At 40.2% G+C, this 20,244-nt stretch overlaps 1 protein-coding gene across 2 annotated transcripts; it reads right to left on the reverse strand.

Moving 5' to 3' along the window:
* Positions 1 to 5,780: 5,780 nt before the first annotated feature.
* LOC123980936 (programmed cell death 1 ligand 1-like) lies at positions 5,781 to 15,889 on the reverse strand. 2 transcript variants are annotated; one of them, XM_046065558.1, is made up of 3 exons: positions 15,400 to 15,889; positions 14,222 to 14,563; positions 5,781 to 5,961 (listed from the first exon to the last, which is right to left on the reverse strand). In XM_046065558.1, exons 1-3 carry the CDS (start codon positions 15,446 to 15,448, stop codon positions 5,831 to 5,833), a joined length of 522 nt encoding a protein of 173 aa, XP_045921514.1. In that variant the 5' UTR covers positions 15,449 to 15,889; the 3' UTR covers positions 5,781 to 5,830. The 2 variants fall into 2 exon arrangements, with proteins under 2 accessions (XP_045921514.1, XP_045921515.1); XM_046065559.1 differs by lacking the exon at positions 5,781 to 5,961 and adding an exon at positions 12,873 to 14,056 and having other exon boundaries at positions 15,400 to 15,880.
* Positions 15,890 to 20,244: the final 4,355 nt, after the last annotated feature.

Here is a 20,244-nt window from a genome sequence, read left to right on the forward strand (position 1 = left end):
CAAAACTGCCTTTTATTGCAAAGATTCTAGAAAGAATTGTGTCCAAACAGCTGCTCACTGTACTGGAAAATAACAAATTATTTGAAAAGTTTCAATCTGGTTTCAGGAAGTACCACAGCACTGAGACTGCCCTGCTTAAAGTCACCAATGACCTTTTAATGTCTGCTGATGAAGGTATGTGCTCAGTCCTGGTACTCCTGGACCTTAGCGCTGCTTTTGACACCATTGATCACAACATCATGTTAGACAGACTGAGGCACTGGGTGGGGATCTCTGGTACTGCCCTAGAATGGTTTTCATCCTACCTGTCAAATAGGAAGTTTTGCGTGTCTGTGAACAACTATGTCTCTTCGTTCTGTCCAGTTAAATATGGTGTGCCTCAGGGGTCGGTCTTAGGACCCATTCTGTTTTCCTTGTATCTGCTTCCCCTTGGACATATTATCCATAAACATAGCATTTCTATTCATATTTATGCAGATGACACACAAATATACTTGCCCATCAGATCCACAGACCCTGGAATGCTGAGTTCACTTAATAACTGCCTTTGTGAAGTTAATAAATGGATGTCAAATAATTTCCTCCAGCTGAACTCAGACAAAACAGAAATCCTGGTCATTGGGTCTCAGCAGATGGCAAATCAAATACTGCCATCTGCTGGTTCCATAGTAAATCACATTAAGCCTGTGGCAAAGAACCTTGGTGTTTGGTTTGATAGTAATTTAGATTTCGAGCAGCACACCACAAAGCTTGTTCAATCATGTTTTTCTCAACTTAGAAATATAGTAAAAAGGACACCAAGACCATTTTACACGCCTTCATCTCATCACGCCTGGATTATTGCAACAGCCTTTTCACCTGTTTAACCCAAAAATCTATTGATCGACTCCAGACTGTCCAGAACTCAGCTGCCAGGCTTTTAACCAGAACAAAGAAATATGACCACATTACTCCTATTTTAGCTTCACTACACTGGCTCCCAGTATGTTTTTAAAATTCTATTGATTACTTTTAAAGCTCTTCATGGCCTCTCACCTTGTTATATTTCTGACCTTTTAGTCCCATACGCACCAGCACGTACCTTGAGATCCTCGGGCAGAGGTCTGTTGTCTGTTCCAGAGTCTCGACTGAAAACTAAAGGGGACAGAGCGTTTGCTGTCAGGGCCCCGAGGCTCTGGAACAGCCTGCCCGAGGAAATCAGGTCGGCTGAGTCAGTGAACTCTTTTAAGTCCCTTCTTAAAACATATTTATAGGAGAGCCTTTCCCGATCTTATTTTACTTTATTTTATCCCTTTTATTTTATTGTATTTTATTTATTTTATATTTATCTTAAACATGTATGTCTTTTCAATGTTTTCATGCTTTTATCTTGTATTGTTTTTGTGTTATTGTCTCTTGGGTATTATTGTCTTTACGCTTGTTAAAGCACTTTGTAACTTGTTTTTGAAAAGTGCTCTACAAATAAAGATTATTATTATTATTATTATTATTATTATTAACATGTTATTGTGCAAAATTAGCTTTTAACTTTTATTATAGTAACTAAATGTTCCTCTACAGCAGGCCTAATGTAATTATTTAAATTAGTTAATTGTGTTGTTGTTAGTTGTAGCCTACAGTTTACCGATTAACTTCAAAATGTAGACTATTTGACTGTTTTGATCTGTAATGAAATTCAGCAATGTAAAATTAACAAACGCCATAACTGCACACTGCTGCTGTCATCACTCGTTTAAAATGCTCCCACACAGCTGAGCTGCAGTTTATTCCATGTTGATTCTGAGAGACAAACATGAGGAATATAGAAGATATAGAAGAGTAAATGGAGGCTGTTCCTCTGTTCACTCATTTCCTGACTAATATGAAATGTAATTACTTTTTCTCTCTGGATGTTTTTATTGTTTTTAGATGTGGTACGAGTGAAACCTGGAGATGACGTCATTCTGCCATGTCAGGCTGGTGAAGCCTCCATCAGAGGTGTAGAGTGGAGCAGACCTGACCTGGAGCCAGAGTACGTCCTCTTCTACAGAGATGGACACTCAGATGAAACCCACCAGCATCCATCCTTTAAGGACCGGGTGCAGCTGGTGGACAGAGAGCTGAAGGACGGAGACGTGTCTTTACTTCTGAAGAACGTGAACAGCAACGACGCTGGAACATACGAGTGTCGAGTTGCAACAGGAGGTTCAAGACGTAAGAGAGCCATTATTGAGACTGAGCCAATCAGAATCATCCAGCTGGAGGTTTCAGGTGAGTTTGTGGAGGTCAGTGTGTCTGTGTGCCATGTTGTAGCTGCAGTTTATTCCATGTTGATTCTGAGAGTCAAACATGAGGAATATAGAAGATATAGAAGAGTAAATGGAGGCTGTTCCACTGTTCACTCATTTCCTGACTAATATGCACTTTGATCTTCAGGGTCCAACAGCGACTTTACTACTCTTTACTACGGACTGGGAGCAGCTTTTGTTCTGGTTTGCTCAGCTGCTGGTTGGAAATGTAAAAGACATGGACCAGAGACCAGAGTCAGAGACTCTTTCCGCCTGTTTGATTACTTTTCCATCCATCGTCAAACCAAAAAGACTGGACCTGTGGTCAAAGCATCTGATATAATGGAGTCTGTCTCAGGCCCCATCTACACTACAAATACACAGTTTTAAAACGAATACTAGCGTTTTAGCTGCGTATCAGGTTTGATCTCCGTCTACATTAAAACGACTGAAAACGCACATCTAGTGGCCGTTCACGCACATCAGGCATGCGCGTGCCGTTAAACATGAAGCAGACGGTCCATTCCACAGTTACAAAAGTTTTGGCAATAGAATAAAGGAATGCAGATGAAGCATCAGACCAGATATTTTTGCATGGCTCAATAACGAGCTGGGAGTGAATGTCACACGGGACTGTGGCGGCGGAAAACGGACTGGGAGTCGTTGCAAAGTAAATACGGAGACACACATAGTACAAGTGAAGGCAGATAAGTGTTATTTGCAAACTACAGAATGCTTTAATAAAATACCAAATCAAAAACTCTGTCATTTGCATCGTGTTTCTGCTTTGCATAGTTGATAAGACCCAATGAGAGAGCCAAACATGAGTGTCTGCGTCATCGTTTCTTGTTAGGGTGTGGTGTGGGGACAGAGAGGACCCAAATGCAACTCTGGGGATTAACAGGTTTTATTAGGGGAAAGAAGGGGTTGAGGGACTGGAGTTGAGGGAGAGGTGGATGCCGGGGAAACGCAGGCACGGGGAACCGAGGAGACTGAGACCAGAGAGGCGAGGGAGAGAAGAGGCACGAGAGCTGCTGGCTGTTGGAAAGCATGCTGGCTTGATCTGCACTCGACTTCCTGAAGGACCTTGAACTGTCTTTGACCTTGAATCTGAATCTTGAAGTGAATTCAGTTTCATATTTATTGGAAGTCAGTTTCAAAATAATTAATTGAATTTCAAATTATGCTTTTCAGGTTCAGTTTTCCAATACAATTATTATCAGTTAAACAATACAAATTCAAACTAATCTATTCAAATTCAGTTTTTTAATGTGATTATTCAAGTTAAGCAATTCAAATTCAGATTTAAATAATTTAGATTCTAACACAAATATCAGCCCATAACAGTAGCATTAAATTAATTCTACTGAATTACAGTTCTTGTGTTCAGATCTGTTGTTGCAACCCTATAAAGTAGCTCTGAGCTATTTTTAACTTCTACCATCCTCCACTCACGTCTCTGTAAAGTCTCATCAAGTCTGAATCAGGATGTGTTTTCTCTGCATGCCTTGTCTTTACTGTCGGTGGGTTGAAACTGACCAACATGAGAACAGACTGCTGCTCTTTCATTCATAATCTGAAGATGCTAAAGTTTCAATCAAACGGACAGTTCAGATAAATCTTCTGTTTCTGTCAGACTGAACTAAACTCAACACTTACTGACTCATAAATGTGACATACTGAGTTATCTGTGAAGGTTCTCAGTCATCGAGGTCGTAGTTATTAGTCCAAAACCCTGTTTTCCTTTTCCAATGACTCTATTTCTGTCATGAGTCACCAGCTGCTGCTTCTATGTGCGCTGCTGGTGAGAGTGAGATATCAGATAAGCAAACCAACAGTTATTGGTTATTTCATCTTTATTACCATCATGTTTTGTAGTTTCAGGTGTGTTGACTTTATTGTGAAATACATTTTAAGGTATATTCAGATATTGTCAACAATCGCCTATTACATCTCTTTAATAAAAACATTTCCACCATAAATTGTTGCAGAAAATGTCTCCTGAATGCAGGAAATGATGTGTTTAATGGTTAAAATCTCCAGGGGGAGGACCCACAGACTCCTCACTAATATATTTGATCTTTGAATATTTCATTAAAATATCTTTACATCTTGTTCTTGTGAACCCAATATTGTGAATTGTCACATATTGTGAGCCAAGTGTCTCGCACCCCTAAGCAGTGCCCTTATGTCCCCATCCCTTTTCAACACAAAGTGGCGCCCTTGCATGTCGGTGACATTGTCTATACCTGTTCAAAACACTGCAGAGGTCAATAAATCGTCGAAATGTTAATATTGTCCGTCTTACTGGTGTCATGATCATCAGGGGCCGACTGGCACAATAATTTAACTCCACCCCAGGCCACCCTGTTCATGCAAACGCAGTCAAACTGCACAAAAATAAACACATCTATCTTTCAATAATTTCTACTAGATATATATTAATGTTTTCTAGCCTAAAAAGAAAATAGAGTTGTACCAGCAGGGACAGCTCACAGAAGGCATTGCCTTGTTAACTAGAGCATCTGGTTTTCACTCTCGGAGCGTTTTGTCTGCCTGTCTGTTCACGAGGAGCAGAGAGACCCCGCGGATTGAAGTGAGTACAAGCTTAGACTAAACTGGTGCACAGCTCTGTCCTGTACAAAGACTGCACATCCTGATAGTTACATTCAGTTTACAGATGAAAGAACTGGTTGTTAAAAAAAGGAAGTTCCAGTGACCATGGAGGAGCTGAGGTTAGTGAAGTAAATTTGAGGTTCAAAATACAACTTTTAAGCTACTGAGGTTTCATTTTGATTATAATGTGCAAATTAAATGCTTAGTAACTATCCAGAAATCCTGTGTAGAAAAAAAGAGATGCATCAATAATCGTTTTATAATCGCATCAAAGCCCTCTGAATCTTAATCAAATCGTGAGGTGCCCAGAGATTCATATCCCTATATTTACAGCAGGCCAGCACCTCCTCAAGATACCAGGAAATCTCTCGGTGCTCCCAGTGGCCAGTCTGCTATTGATGATGGTTTTTAACAGTCTGAGGTGTTTGACCCTCAGCTGGAGCGCTGAGTGGAGGTCGCTGTCAGCTGCAACAGTGCAACCAGATAAACTTGTGAACATGATCTCGCCAGTCTGACTTTGGTATCATGTATCGTCAGTAATCTGACATCGTGTTGATCTGAAAACAGTTCATTCTGTCATACTGTAATTGAAACTGAATGTTTACACTTCACCGTGCACAGTCAGCTGACATACGCTCAAATTAACCTGAGATACAACAGCTGTATCTGCTGTCGGTGGTGTAACACCAAAAAACTAAATTCAAAAGTGACCAAAACATCAGCCAGGAAGCATAGGAACTGAGAAGCGGTCTGCGGTCACCACCTGCAGAACCACTCCTTTATTGGGGGTGTCTTGCTAATTGCCTATAATTTCCACCTGTTGTCTATTCCATTTGCACAACAGCATGTGAAATTGATTGTCAGTCAGTGTTGCTTCCTAAGTGGACAGTTTGATTTAACAGGAGTGTGACTGACTTGGAGTTACATTGTGTTGTTTAAGTGTTCCCTTAATTTTTTTGAGCAGTGTATTTCCAGCCAACAGCCAATCCAACAGCAGCTAAACAAACCAGAACAAAAGCTGCTCCCAGTCTGTAGTAAAGACCGTAGTTTCCCTCCTCGACGTCTCCGCTGTTGGACCCTGAAGATCAAAGTGCATATTAGTCAGGAAATGAGTGAACAGTGGAACAGCCTCCATTTACTCTTCTATATCTTCTATATTCCTCATGTTTGACTCTCAGAATTAACATGGAACAAACTGCAGATACAACATGGCACACAGACACACTGACCTCCACAAACTCACCTGAAACCTCCAGCTGGATGATTCTGATTGGCTCAGTCTCAATGATGGCTCTCTTGCATCTTGATCCACCTGCTGCAACTCGACATTCCAGCGTCGTTGTTGTTCACGTTCTTCAGAATTAAAGACACGTCTCCGTCCTTCAGCGCTCTGTCCACCAGCTGCACCCGGTCCTTAAAGGATGGATGCTGCTGGGTTGGTCTTGAGAGTCCATCTCTGTGAAAGAGGACGTACTCTGGTGGCTCCAGGTCAGGTCTGCTCCACTCTACAGCTCTGATGAAGACATCTCCAGCCCGACATGACAGAGTGACATCATCTCCAGGTTTCACTCATACCACATCTAAAAACAATAAAAACATCAGAGAGAAAAAGTAATTACATTTCAAAAGGACTCCACAGGACGATACAGTGAGAACCAGGGCTATATGACTATATATATATATATTTTGTTTGATGATAGAAAAAGTCTATCGTTTACAATTATCCTCCATTGTTTATTTTGTTGTGTCGTCATGGTCGAGTTTCAGTGTTTCCACTGGTTGCTTCTAATGGGTAATGATAAATGGGGTATAACGCACAGACTTCACTTGGTTAAAGAATTGGTAGCCTATGACGTTACAAGTCGCGGTGGATATTTTACGCATGGACCAGGTAAAGCAGCAGTGAACACACAGGGTGTAGATGATTGTTTCGGTTATTTGAGAGGCTGCGTCATTAACAAGCCCACAAGCGGCTCAGCTGCTGCTGTGATAACAATTTGCAGGTGGAAAAATACAGAAAAAAGTTCTGTGTCTTTTAGGCAACTTCTGGTTAAGTGAGGATCAAGGAGACACTAAATAAGAGACTTGAGAAGCACCCAGAGTGAGGTCACCTATCAAGGAATTGTTTTGGTCAAAAAGGTCAAAGTTAACAGAAATGTTGACAGTCTTAATTTTCACTGTTGAAGGGATTTTTAGAGTATAACATCTCATAGCTGGTACAGTAATATGTTATTTCTACCAGTGATAGACGACACTAGGAAGGAGATGAAATGACGATGAAACGGCGATGTCACCTATTGTAGAAATTGTTTTGGTGAAAGGTCAAAGTTAACAGAAATTGTTATGTTATATTCACAAAATATAAATCTCCTCCTGTACAGAGAGTTTACTCACGGCGGTGAGAAGCCACACTACAGCTAATTAACTCAAAACACCTGCAAAGGCCTTTAAATGGTCTCTCAGTCTAGTTCTGTAGGATACACAATCATGGGGAAGACTGCTGACTTGACAGCTGTCCAAAAGACGACCATTGACACCTTGCACAAGGAGGGCAAGACACAAAAGGTCATTGCTAAAGAGGCTGGCTGTTCACAGAGCTCTGTGTCCAAGCAATAGGGATAACCGCACCCTGGAGAGGATTGTGAAACAAAACCCATTCAAAAATGTGGGGGAGATTCACAAAGAGTGGACTGCAGCTGGAGTCAGTGCTTAAAGAACCACCACGCACAGACGTTTGCAAGAGATGGGTTTCAGCTGTCGCATTCCTTGTGTCAAGCCACTCTTGAACAAGACAGCGTCAGAAGCGTCTCGCCTGGGCTAAAGACAAAAAGGACTGGACTGCTGCTGAGTGGTCCAAAGTTATGTTCTCTGATGAAAGTAAATTTTGCATTTCCTTTGAAAATCAAGGTCCCAGAGTCTGGAGGAAGAGAGGAGAGGCACAGAATCCACATTGCTTGAAGTCCAGTGTAAAGTTTCCACAGTCAGTGATGGTTTGGGGTCCCATGTCATCTGCTGGTGTTGGTCCACTGTGTTTTCTGAGGTCCAAGGTCAACGCAGCCGTCTACCAGGAAGTTTTAGAGCACTTCATGCTTCCTGCTGCCGACCAACTTTATGGAGATGCAGATTTCATTTTCCAACAGGACTTGGCACCTGCACACAGTGCCAAAGCTACCAGTACCTGGTTTAAGGACCATGGTATCCCTGTTCTTAATTGGCCAGAAAACTCGCCTGACCATAACCCTATAGAAAATCTATGGGGTATTGTGAAGAGGAAGATGTGATACGCCAGACCCAACAATGCAGAAGAGCTGAAGGCCACTATCAGAGCAACCTGGGCTCTCATAACACCTGAGCAGTGCCACAGACTGATGGACTCCATGCCACGCCGCATTGCTGCAGTAATTCAGGCAAAAGGAGCCTCAACCAAGTACTGAGTGCTGTACATGCTCATACTTTTCATGTTTATACTTTTCAGTTGGCCAACATTTCTAAAAATCCTTTTTTTGTATTGGTCTTAAGTAATATTCAAATTTTTGGAGATACTGAATTTGGGATTTTCATTAGTTGTCAGTTTTAATCATCACAATTAAATGAAATAAACATTTGAAATATATCAGTCTGTGTGTAATGAATGAATAATATCCAAGTTTCACTTTTTGAATGGAATTACTGAAATAAATCAACTTTTTGATGATATTCTAATTATATGAGCAGCACCTGTATAATATATTCGACATACTGACCCAGCCATGTTACAAACACATGAAGACTTTCTAGAACAAGAGGACATGGTTTTATAACACTGGTCAATAGTCTTTCACAATAAAAGTTCGTCTTTACCAGAGGCTGCCGGAGACAGAAGGACCAACAGGAGCACAAAGTTATCCATGAGAGAGGAGGTGATGTCTGTCTGTCTGCTGCTATAACTCTGCTCGGTTTATGGATACTGTGTGTGTGAAGCATGCAGGAAGTGACCTGCTGTAGTTTCAACCATAGACTGTATGTTTAACAGCTGGAGTGGGCAGATCTCACAGCAGGGTTCACTGGAGGACATTTAAAGAAAGAAAGGAAATTCAGGTGTTCTGCATTTTGCAGTCAGTTTTTTCCGCTAGGATTTTCTCAGCAACACAACATGTCTCAACATTGCTCTTGCGTCCATAATTTTATGTTTTCCAACGAAAAACATGTAATTTTACATCATATTGGGCCATTATTTTCACCATATCTCTGAACAAATAGTTGGAAAAGCTGGAGCAGATAATAAACAAACAACACCCAAAGATCAGTATACTGGAGGAACTACAACCTTTAGATCTGGAGAATTGGTTGGTTCTGTTGCTCCACAGTGCTTTTACAGTGATGGCACAGCATGTTTTGGGCATCACCCCCTAAAACCCAGTTAATGTGACCTCAGAATCATTATAGATACGACGGTTCATGTTTGCCTTTTGTGTCTTCATTTTACAGCCTTTGACATTTATCTGTAGACATTAAAATAAAAAAATAGGCAACATGAGAAACCTCCTCCCTTCTGAGGTGCATTTTATTTTCACATTAAAATCCAAAAAGAAACACCTCATTAGCTTAAAAGGACTAGTTTGCATCACTAATTAGCCTTACTAACCTCAGCTCCTCCAGTCACCTACGTCCTCTCTTTTCAAAAACCACCTTTTCAGACTGAAAAATAATTGAATCAGTCTCTACAGGACTGAGCTGCAGGCTACGTCAGTTTAGTCTAAGTTTGTACCTGATGTTCTCAACATTGGACAAGTAGGCAGTAATAAAATACAGCTTCCAGTTACTTTCTATAAATTGAGCCAATGTTAAGTTACATAGCAGCTATGTAGCTGCTGCTTCCCTGCTCTGTTTCAGCTGGTGGGAAACAACAGACTTTTCCTGGTCTTGAGAACACACGGTAACAGACACCGTACATTTACTGCCAGAATATTTTCCTCCACTCGCCTTCATACAGGGTGCGAACTAGGCCTACTGATTCTGATCCTCATTAGCATACAAAGTGATGTTCTGTTTAACTCAACGTCTCATTTACACTTGCAAAACTCTGATATAAATCTCACATCTGCATTAACCACAGTCCGTTAGAGTCTTACACATTGCCAAAAAAATGCAAGTTGTAAGTTACAGGTAGATGTTACCAAGCGCTAACCTTCACTTTTCCAGCAGTTGGGCAAACAGCAGACTTTATTAATGGTCACACTGTGACCTACGCTGCACAATCACAGGTTACTTTATTCAGAATCTTCCGCATCTCGATGCATCTGAGCATCTTTTTCTCTCCCACCCCTGATGGAAGCGCGTGCATGGGATGAAAAAAAGAAACAAAATCATCATCAATGGAGATATTATGATTCACCTCCATTTTAATCAAGTGGCACTAGAAATATGAATGATTGATATTTATCCCAAAAACAGGAGTGGAGGAAAGATCAATAAGTTAACAGTATTACTTTTATTATTTGTCAGACTTGTTTTAAATTAATGTTAAAGTGCTGGAATTCTCCTATATTACATAAATTCAATATGTTGAATCAGACGACAAAATGTTGGTGATAATAACTAAAAAATGAAAATACGGATCAAACAGATCAGACAGTTTATTCATGGACCTGAAATGATAAACCCAGTCTGACCCATCATTTGTTATTTTGGTGATTTACAGTTGAAAATGTGTCTCATCTGACAGTAAAGCTTTAGACGTCTATTTTACATTAAAAATTCTTTCTCATTTCACATTAATGCACCACAATCATCCTCATCTCCAACATGATAACCAAGGACTGCTCCATCAGTGAGACTAATCATGACAGGTGATTGATTATTGATAAGTTACAGCTTCATATCTTAGTTTGATGTAAACAGTGATCACTGCAGTAATGTAGCCCACACTGTTTCAGTGCAACTCTTGCCAACCTGACAGCTGCCTTAATGTCCACAGTGTAGCCTGTAGATTTTATTCTGTCATTACATTGATGACACTGATAATACAATAAGCTGAGTTACTCACCCACACATCTTCCCTTCAGGCAGAAACTGCTGCTTTCTGAGGAAAAAACTGAACGAAATGTTGCTGGTGCAGTTCTGGATGTTTCCTGTTGTAACTCTCAGGGTTTTTGCTCTCAGCAGTGAAGCTCGAGCTCTTCTGTCGTTCCAGCAGATGTTTCGGGAACTTCATGTTTCTATTTTTCTCCTCCTGTGAGTAAAATAGGCTACATAGACTGTTAAACGACGGTCGGTGGTCGTCTTCTTGGTTCGTCTCCCGCGAGGTTTTAAGGTCATGTGACATGGTAGTTTTGCAGCGCCAGCCGGACACAATTTCTATCCAGCATGCCTTGTTTGAAGTCCAGCAGGCATCATGCTAAAGTCAGCGCCGCATTAAGTCAAACGCATTTGTTCACATGAGGAGCAGAGACACCCCGCGGATGTAAGTGAGTACAAGCTTAGACTAAACTGTGTTCAGCTCTGTCATCTGGATGTTTACACTCAGTCAGCTGACATGTGATACTGAACGCTCAATTTAACCTGAGACACAACAGCTGGATCTGCTGTCGGACTTGTTTTATATTCTTCATATTCATCTCCTGTCATCATTCAGACCCACCAAAATCAAATCCTTCACACAGGCAACACATCAGCTGTGGTGTAACAGCAAACTAAAGTTTCTACATTTAACACGGTGCACAAATTAAAGTTCAATATGCAACACAATCTAGCAGCTCCAGTGAGCTGTTACTGTGAGTGAAGAAAGACATTAATGATAGTAATGAAAGTGTGAAAGAGGGACAGCTGACACACCACATGCTGCAGGAGGGACCACTCAGTCTGAAAGGGAACAAGAACAAACAGATAATTGCCAAAGACTTTATAAGGTTCACATCACCCATGAGAAGGATGCACAATAAAACTCGTTAAGAGTGAGAAACATGTTAATTCAGCCAGTATCATAGTGTGGAAAGCTTAAAAACAAAATAGAGAGGTTATTAAACGTGGCACATTGATTGCAACATATACTGTAGCCTGTAAACACGTGACATGATGCATCTTCATCGTGCTGATGTTTCAGGTCTGCAGACAAAAGGAGAATCTCTAGGTTATCTAACTTGTCCTGATGGGATGATTGTTTCAGAAAATATTTTACACAAGAACATTTAAGCAAGTTGTAACATGAAGGAACTTTATGAAACGTGCAGTGCTGCAGGTCGTTTATTTTCCCCATCATGGTCCTAGTCCGACACCTAGTGACCCTTTCCTGACATGCACTGTGAGCTGTAAGGTCTTATATAGACAGGTGTGTGGCTTTCCTAATCAAGTCCAATCAGTATAATCAAACACAGCTGGACTCAAATGAAGGTGTAGAACCATCTCAAGGATGATCAGAAGAAATAGACAGCACCTGAGTTAAATATGAGTGTCACGGCAAAGGGTCTGAATACTTATGACCATGTGATATTTCAGTTTTTCTTTAATAACTTTGCTAAAATTTCTACATTTGTTTTTTTTCTGTCAAGATGGGGTGCTGAGTGTACATTACTGAGAAATAAAATGAACTTTTTTGATTTTTGGAAAATGGCTGCAATGAAACAAAGAGTGAAAAATTTAAAGGGGTCTGAATACTTTCGTACCCACTGTATCTGTACTGTTTAGCAAATGTTGAATTTCTAATATTTCACAATGACAGGGTGGACATGTTAAGCTTGACAACCTCCAACTATAAACACAATGTGAAAATTAAACAAATTATCAAAATGACTTGTTTTATGAACGAACTTGCTAAAGATCATAATTACATATAAAACATTTTAATTTTGTCTAATTGAACCACTTATTACACTGAAGTTACGTCACGTGGGATTTTACAATTTGAGTGATTCTGAGGAGGACGCCAAAGGCGAGTGATATTGACCCACCTCATGAAAGGAGCTCAGGTGTGTTGTATACCGTGTTGGAGGTAATGACATCTGAATCAACAGCTCAGGTAACCTACAGTTTATTTCAACATTCAGGTAGAAACAGAAAGTCACAGAAAACAAATTTTTTGTATATATGAAAAATTTAATATAAATGGCTTACAGGAAACAGTCAACTCATACCAGAACCTGCTGAGTCTGAATAGACCTTTACAAACAGAGAAAAACCGAAGCAGCTTTCAAAGTAAAATATTTAACCATCATTGTCTCCTATTTATATATATATATATATAAATATTTGCAGACATCACAAGCCTTTCTATGACCCACCATCAGCCTCTTAAAGAAAAAATTACAGATCAAAGATGAAATGTAAAAATTAACCTGATATGAAACAAACCATGGATCTTCTAATCTATTGTCAGACATGTTTGATTGTCAAAGGCCACAGAATAACTCTTCCTTGTGGAGCCACAATAAGACCGCATCCTCTGACAACCCTGCCGTTTTCAGAAGATCTTGTTGATCGCTGGACTGTGTGTGAGAAGCACCTTACGACAGCTACAGTTTTTTTTAAAGGCACCAGACTGTGCAAAACGAACTTTTGGACTGCATGCTGTCAGTTATCAAAGATTACATTCTGGAGGAAGTAAAAAATATTCAGGCAGACGAAACAACTGACATTTCCACCCACTGTCAGTTGGTGCCTGTGCTACAGTACATCGACAAGAAGAAGAACAGCTTTCGGCTACAGAGGCAAGCTGTTTAGTGTACAGGTATCTCTGAAGTGTTCAGATGTGGTGGGCAGGAACTTAAGTCGGCCGACTGTACTGACGGACAAGGTAGAGGTATTTGTACTTTATGTTTATGGCACAACAACAATAAAGTGGCAACGATATGCAGACAAGATAACTCTCAGGATCAACGCGTACGCAAACCCTCCAACATTATTTTTTCACGTTGATGAGCAGATCATCATGGTCCCTTTGCCTCAAAGGCCAGATTTACATATTCACACCCACAGAAAGACTGAAAATCATGTTGAATGTATGAAACATGTGGTGGAAAGAGATCAGAGGTCGTTCACAGCTTCATCAGCAGCAGAGTGTCCTGATTTCTTGTTCTAATGTCTTTTACATTTCCAACCAACAGCCAATCCAACAGCAGCTAAACAAACCAGAACAAAAGCTGCTACCAGTCTGTAGTAAAGGCCGTAGTTTCCCTCCTCGACGTCTCTGCTGTTGGACCCTGAAGATTAAAGTGCATATTAGTCAGGAAATGAGTGAACAGTGGAACAGCCTCCATTTACTCTTCTATATCTTCTATATTCCTCATGTTTGACTCTCAGAATCAACATGGAATAAACTGCAGCTACAACATGGCACACAGACACACTGACCTCCACAAACTCACCTGAAACCTCCAGCTGGATGATTCTGATTGGCTCAGTCTCAATGTTGGCTCTCTGACGTCTTGGACCACCTGCTGCAACTCGACACTCGTAAGTTCCAGTGTCGTTGCTGCTCACGTTCTTCAGAATTAAAGACACGTTTCCGTCCTTCAGCTCTCTGTCCACCAGCTGCACCCGGTCCTTAAAGGATGGATGCTGGTGGGTTTTAACTGAACGTCCATCTCTGTAAAAGAGGACGTAGTCTGGCTCCAGCTCAGGTCTGCTCCACTCTACAGCTATGATGGAGGCTTCACCAGCCTGACATGGCAGAATGACATCATCTCCAGGTTTCACTCGTACCACATCTAAAAACAATAAAAACATCCAGAGAGAAAAAGTAATTACATTTCAAAAGGACTCCACAGGACGATACAGTGAGAACCAGTACTGTGCGATATGACCATATATTAATAGTTTGACGATAGAAAAACATTGTTGTGTCACAAATTTCACACTTCACAGTAATATTATATTGAGGGGACTGCACCGCGGTGAAGTTAGTTTGAAATTGGATATTTGTTGCAGGAAAGAAATTTACCTTCAGATTAAACAAACGCAGAGAAGTTTTAATACTGAACAGGAGGACTCAGAACATGCAGGCAAAAACAAGCAGCTCACACCAAAGAGAGAAGTCTGTTGAGCCACACATCACTCTTCCAGCAGTTCCAGCCATGGTGTGTGTGTCAGGTAACTTTTATTGACTCGCCCACAGACTTTCAGTTTACTTAGCTGTAGCGAAAGTTTTAACTTCGCTGTTGGAAGGATTTTTTAGAGTGCAATTAAAAGACTTTCATAGCTCCTCAGAACAAAAGAGAGCTTTGGGATGATCTGCAAGATGGCCAAACTTAGAAGCTAAATTAGCCATTTAGCAGCTAAATCTAACTAGCCAGGCTAAAGCTATTAAAACAGCCTAAAACCGTAAATATCATAAAGACGTTTTCAAAGCTGGAAGCCTCGGTAGAGTAATCAAAACGATCAGATGATTGATCGCATTTTTTCCTTTGTTACTTTCCTCCACACTGAAGCTAAATCGATGACTGTAGCTGCAGACAAGCTAACGTTAGCATCCAACCTCGAAGATTTACAAACACATGAAGACCTTTTAGGACAAGAGGACATTATTTTACAAACTCGTCTTTACCAGAAGCTGCTGGAGACAGAAGGACCAGCAGGACCACAAACTTCTCCATGAGAGAGGAGGTGAAGCTGCTGCGGTTACTGTGTTAGCTGCGTGAATCCTGGATACTATTATGACTGCGTGACTGAGGCCGGAACTAGTGAATGATTGAGATCAGCAGCAACTGCAGCAGCACCACAGCACGTTTGGGTTCACTGGAGGACATGCAGTCAAGTCAGGACCAGATCTTATATCGAGTCTATGCTCAAGACAGGAAATTCAGGGATTTTGCATTCTGCAGTGTGGTCAAAGACAAGAGGAGTTCATATAAATATATAAACTAATGAATCTATTTTGATCTCATGTTGACAGAATAAAGTTTTCAGTGAACTAGTGCTCTAAAGTGTGAAGAGGCCAATAGGCTGCTTTCTGTTTGCAGCGGTGATGTGGAGAAACTCTTCACTATAGCGATATAATCCTACAGAGACTGATTAAAAGCCTTAGACTATTGTTGCCTACAGGTTTTTACAGTACAGCAGGATAAGCCTGCTTACTGCTTTGAAATGCATTTAATATTTTTTATTTGCTCTTTATTTTTCTTATGGGAGGCTGAATATTATGAGCAGTTTGGTAGGGGTATTGAAATACTAAATTTGAATATGATCCATCTATTTCAGGTTAGTATAGCTTTCTCAGGCCTACTACAGACACTGTCATTTTCCGCACACCATTTGTGATGTGGGCGCAAAAGGTTTTCAGTAGCCTAAATGTTGAGATTCAGTCTTTCAAACATTATTTGAGCACATTTTATGGCATGAATGGAGTTTTCGTTTCATTGCTTTATGAAGTTAATGTAGAATAATGTTTGAAACACTTTTGAGTGTGTTAAATAAGTTAATCTAATTTTTTAAGTGACAGGTTTTTTTAAAGTGAGGTGGAACGACCCGAGTCTTTTAATGTGGAAACGCTGTCCTACATCTCGTGAAGAATATGTTGGCTACAACTGAAAATTGAAACAAAGTTTAGGACAAGCAGGACAAACGGAGCCGGAAGAGATGGATGCCAGAAAAAAAAAAAAGCTACAAAACATAAGCTTATTTAAAAAGCAAAGACAACAAATCAGCTACAGCTCTCCAACACTAACAACACACAATCTAACCATCAGTGGGGCAAAGCTGCAGGTTTGAACTGTGAGTCAACAACAAGCAGCTCAATCGTCGACATGCGGAAAACCACAGAAAGCCAGTAACATGTCGACAGATGGCCATGAAATCGGATCCCTTTCTGCTGCAGGAGGTACTGAAGCAGTTTCTCTCTGCCTCTGATTGGCTGGTTTCGTTTGCTTATATGGTTAAGGGTGACGTTAGCCAATCACGCAAAGCTGTGTGAGTGAGAGGCTGGTGGAAAGTCTCTGCTCTACGGTTACGTGACCGCCACGTTCACACTACACTAAATATTTTAAAGTAAATGTGAATGGTTCTGTCCAACAAGTTGTTTATACTGTTCACACAAACAACAGCTATACACTTTTTAGGCCTCAGCGTCCCTTTGAAACTAGAATCTGCGCCACTTCTAGAAATCTGCGGCCTAAAACAGAATACGCCTACATGTTTTAATTGTGTCACGGTCGGTCAATAAGCTGAGTTACTCACCCACACATCTTCCCTTCAGGCAGAAACTGCTGCTTTCTGAGGAAAGAACTGAACGAAATGTTGCTGGTGCAGTTCTGGATGTTTCCTGTTGTAACTCTCAGGGTTTTTGCTCTCAGCAGTGAAGCTCGAGCTCTTTGTTTCGGGAACTTCATGTTTCTATTTTTCTCCTCCTGTGAGTAAAATAGGCTACACACACTGCTAAACGTCAGTCAGTCGTAGAAAGCACCTGCCTTTATATAGTGTGCTTCAGCCAAAGTACGTTTCAGAGGGCGTCTCAACACATGATTGGCTAAATGCGCATTTGTCAGTCAGTGATTGGCTCAGCGACATCCTGCTCCTCCCGTGTGTGGCGGTTATGACTGTGTTGATCTCACACAAAGATCCAGAGAGAAACATGAAGTCAACAGATACGCTTTAGGGCTTCAGCATTCAGCGGTGTGGGTCAAAGACTAAAGTTAAAGTAAATACATAAATGAAAAATAAAGACTAACCAATGGATCTATTTTGATCGGGTGTAGAGGAGGCCTAAAGTGTTTAAATGTTGAGTAAACATTGAAACTGTTCAGTAAAGATGGAGGACAGGAGGCAGCTGCTCCTCTGTTGTAACGAAACACTTCCTGCTTTATAAATCTTTATCTCTCAGTTTTTTCAGCTTAAATTAGCTGAACGTCCAGTGAAAGCTCAGCTCCAGGCTACTGTCTGTTTGGTTTCCTGAGAATCCTTCCAGTGTGATCACTAATGAAACCATTTCTTTCAGAAACACACACTCCAGAAACACACTCATCATCATGTTTCCTTTTTAAAATGAAAGAATCAGTCAGTTTGAAGCTCCTGATCAGCTCTGAGTTCAACAGCAGCTGAAACACTTTGCCTCCACATTTGGGATTTAATCTTATCATGGAGTCACATGAGAAATACTGCAGACTGTATCATGATATATTATAGCTGAAGGCACAGTAAGTATTCAGGAATAGCCAGAGAGCCAAAGTAGTCTTTTATATTTTAACTTTGTGTTTTGTTTGTATTTGTTAGCAGACAATATAAGCCACATTTTAAATGTGGCCCCAGAGGCCTGACTGACGTCCTGAGAAGACATTCTCAGTGTTGACAGCCTGTTTTTAATAATGTAATTATGTTTTTGGACTTTCTTTTGAGTACCCCGTAAAATGTTCTTACCTGGTCAATGGTCAAAGTTCTGCAGCCATAGGTTGTACATTCAATGCCTTTGAAAGCATGTGTGTGCTCTATATGTTGAATAAATGTTGTATGGAAAGACTTGTATGGATTCTCTTCCCTTGCATGACACAATGGGAGTGTTGTATGTTATAAACACTAATATGTATTTGAAGAAGAAAGATTCACACAGGATATAGCACAATGGTAAATCCTTCTTTTGGCCAGATGGTGACATTAGGACATTTCTGATGTGAGTTTGTTGTCAGAGCTGCTGAGAAGCTGACAGCAGTGTTAGAACCAGGTTAGAGCAGAAGGGCATGCAGGTTTAACTCTGGGCTGAGGGTGAATGATGAAGATGATAACTAGGCTGCAAATAAAACATAGATATCAAATACCAAATGAAATGAGCAACAATAAATACATTTATAAACGTTTTATAAAGACACAGTACAGGCCTTCATTTAAATCCTGCCACCTGCTGGTAGAAAGGGGAAACAGCTTGGTTCATTACGGTGGAAACCACATTAAATATAAATGTAATATTAAAAATATAGTAACAACTATACAGTAACAACTCTGCACACACAATCATTTCTTAGGTTAACCTATATTAGCCTACCAACTGTACTGGGTCTGGTATCTCTGGATAATCCATAATTCGTTTGTAATACTGTTTTTTGTTTCAAAATGAAAAACCAAGCAACCGTTTTTGGTGTTAGAATCAAAAATCGAAAAACCAATTCAAAACGGCCCGTTTTTCGTTTTTGGCAATTTATTTTATTGTTGTTCCTTTTTGAACAAATAATGAAGAGAGTCTGAACTTTCGTTTCTCGTTATAAACCAAAAACAAGTCACGTGGTCTATTCCTGTTTTAGAAGGGCCAGGAACCGGTAAAACCTTCATAATAAAAGTAGCCCATGTACCATGTAGTTAGAAAGGTGATTATAGACTAAAACTAAACTAACGTTTTCTTAGTAAAACTAACGTAGCACTGGGTGTGAAAAAAAAAACACTTTAGCTAACTGAAATAAAAACAATAACTAATAAAATAATACCTGTTAGGCTGACAGGGAGAATTAAACATTTGTAAGACCATTGGTGACCTGTAACTTCAGATTAAGACAAGTTAACTAATGTTATATGTAGTTTAGGACAGCAGTTAGCCTGTTTATTTAAGTTTATATTAATTAATTCATATTTTAGTTTCCTAACATATTTTATAGGCCTTCTTTCTTTGTGGGAGCTCAACCAGCAGAAGTCACTCAGGCAACAGGCAACAAGGGTTTGACCTTTTGTCTTGTGTTTATATCACAGAGAAGGCTGCACTGCTACCAGAGGAAGCTGATCACTGAGTTTGAAGGGTGTGCAGAACTTCACCTGCCTTCCAGCTTCTCTTTCTATGGTGCTATAGCTGCTAAAAACTCTCAGCTTCCACCATCTGCTGTTATGTGTCAAAACAAAACTCTTCCAAAACAAATCTGTGGAGGTGTAAACTTTTTATTTTCCTTTGCATTTTTTGCCAGTGTAATATATTTATTATATTAGTTAAGTAGATTAAATATTTTAATGCAGCCTGTAGTTCTCATCAGTTACAGTGGGGGAAATAAGTATTTGACCCCTTGCTGATTTTGCAGGTTTGCCCACTTACAAAGAATGCAACGAGCTATAATTTTAATCATATGTACATTCTAACAGTGAAAGACAGAATCCCAAAGAAAATTCCAGAAAATCACATCATATGAATTTATTAAAATTGATAACCATCTGATGAGGAAAAACAAGTATTTGACCCCCTGGACAAACAGCATGTTAATATTTTGTAGAAAAGCCATTATTGGCCAGCACAGATGTCAAACGGTTTTTATAGTTGGTGACAAGGTTTGTGCACATTTCGGCAGGGATGTTGGCCCACTCCTCCCTGCAGACAGCCTCCAAATCATTCAGGTTCCGAGGTTGTCGCCTGGCAACTCGAATTTTAAGCTCCCTCCAAAGATTTTCAATTGGATTCAGGTCTGGAGACTGGCTAGGCCACTCCAGAACC

Source organism: Micropterus dolomieu, linkage group LG12, assembly GCF_021292245.1.
Source record: "Micropterus dolomieu isolate WLL.071019.BEF.003 ecotype Adirondacks linkage group LG12, ASM2129224v1, whole genome shotgun sequence".
In the NCBI taxonomy this organism is placed as follows: Eukaryota; Metazoa; Chordata; class Actinopteri; order Centrarchiformes; family Centrarchidae; genus Micropterus; species Micropterus dolomieu.

What these genes read in the sequence shown, in the direction of transcription:
- LOC123980936 (XM_046065558.1), bottom strand. Translation starts at nt 15,448, where the DNA reads ATGGAGAAGTTTGTGGTCCTGCTGGTCCTTCTGTCTCCAGCAGCTTCT. An exon ending in TCTGTCTCCAGCAGCTTCTG is followed by an intron (nt 14,564 to 15,399) that starts GTAAAGACGAGT and finishes TATTGTTTTTAG; the next exon opens with ATGTGGTACGAGTGAAACCT. An exon ending in CATCCAGCTGGAGGTTTCAG is followed by an intron (nt 5,962 to 14,221) that starts GTGAGTTTGTGG and finishes TTTGATCTTCAG; the next exon opens with GGTCCAACAGCGGAGACGTC.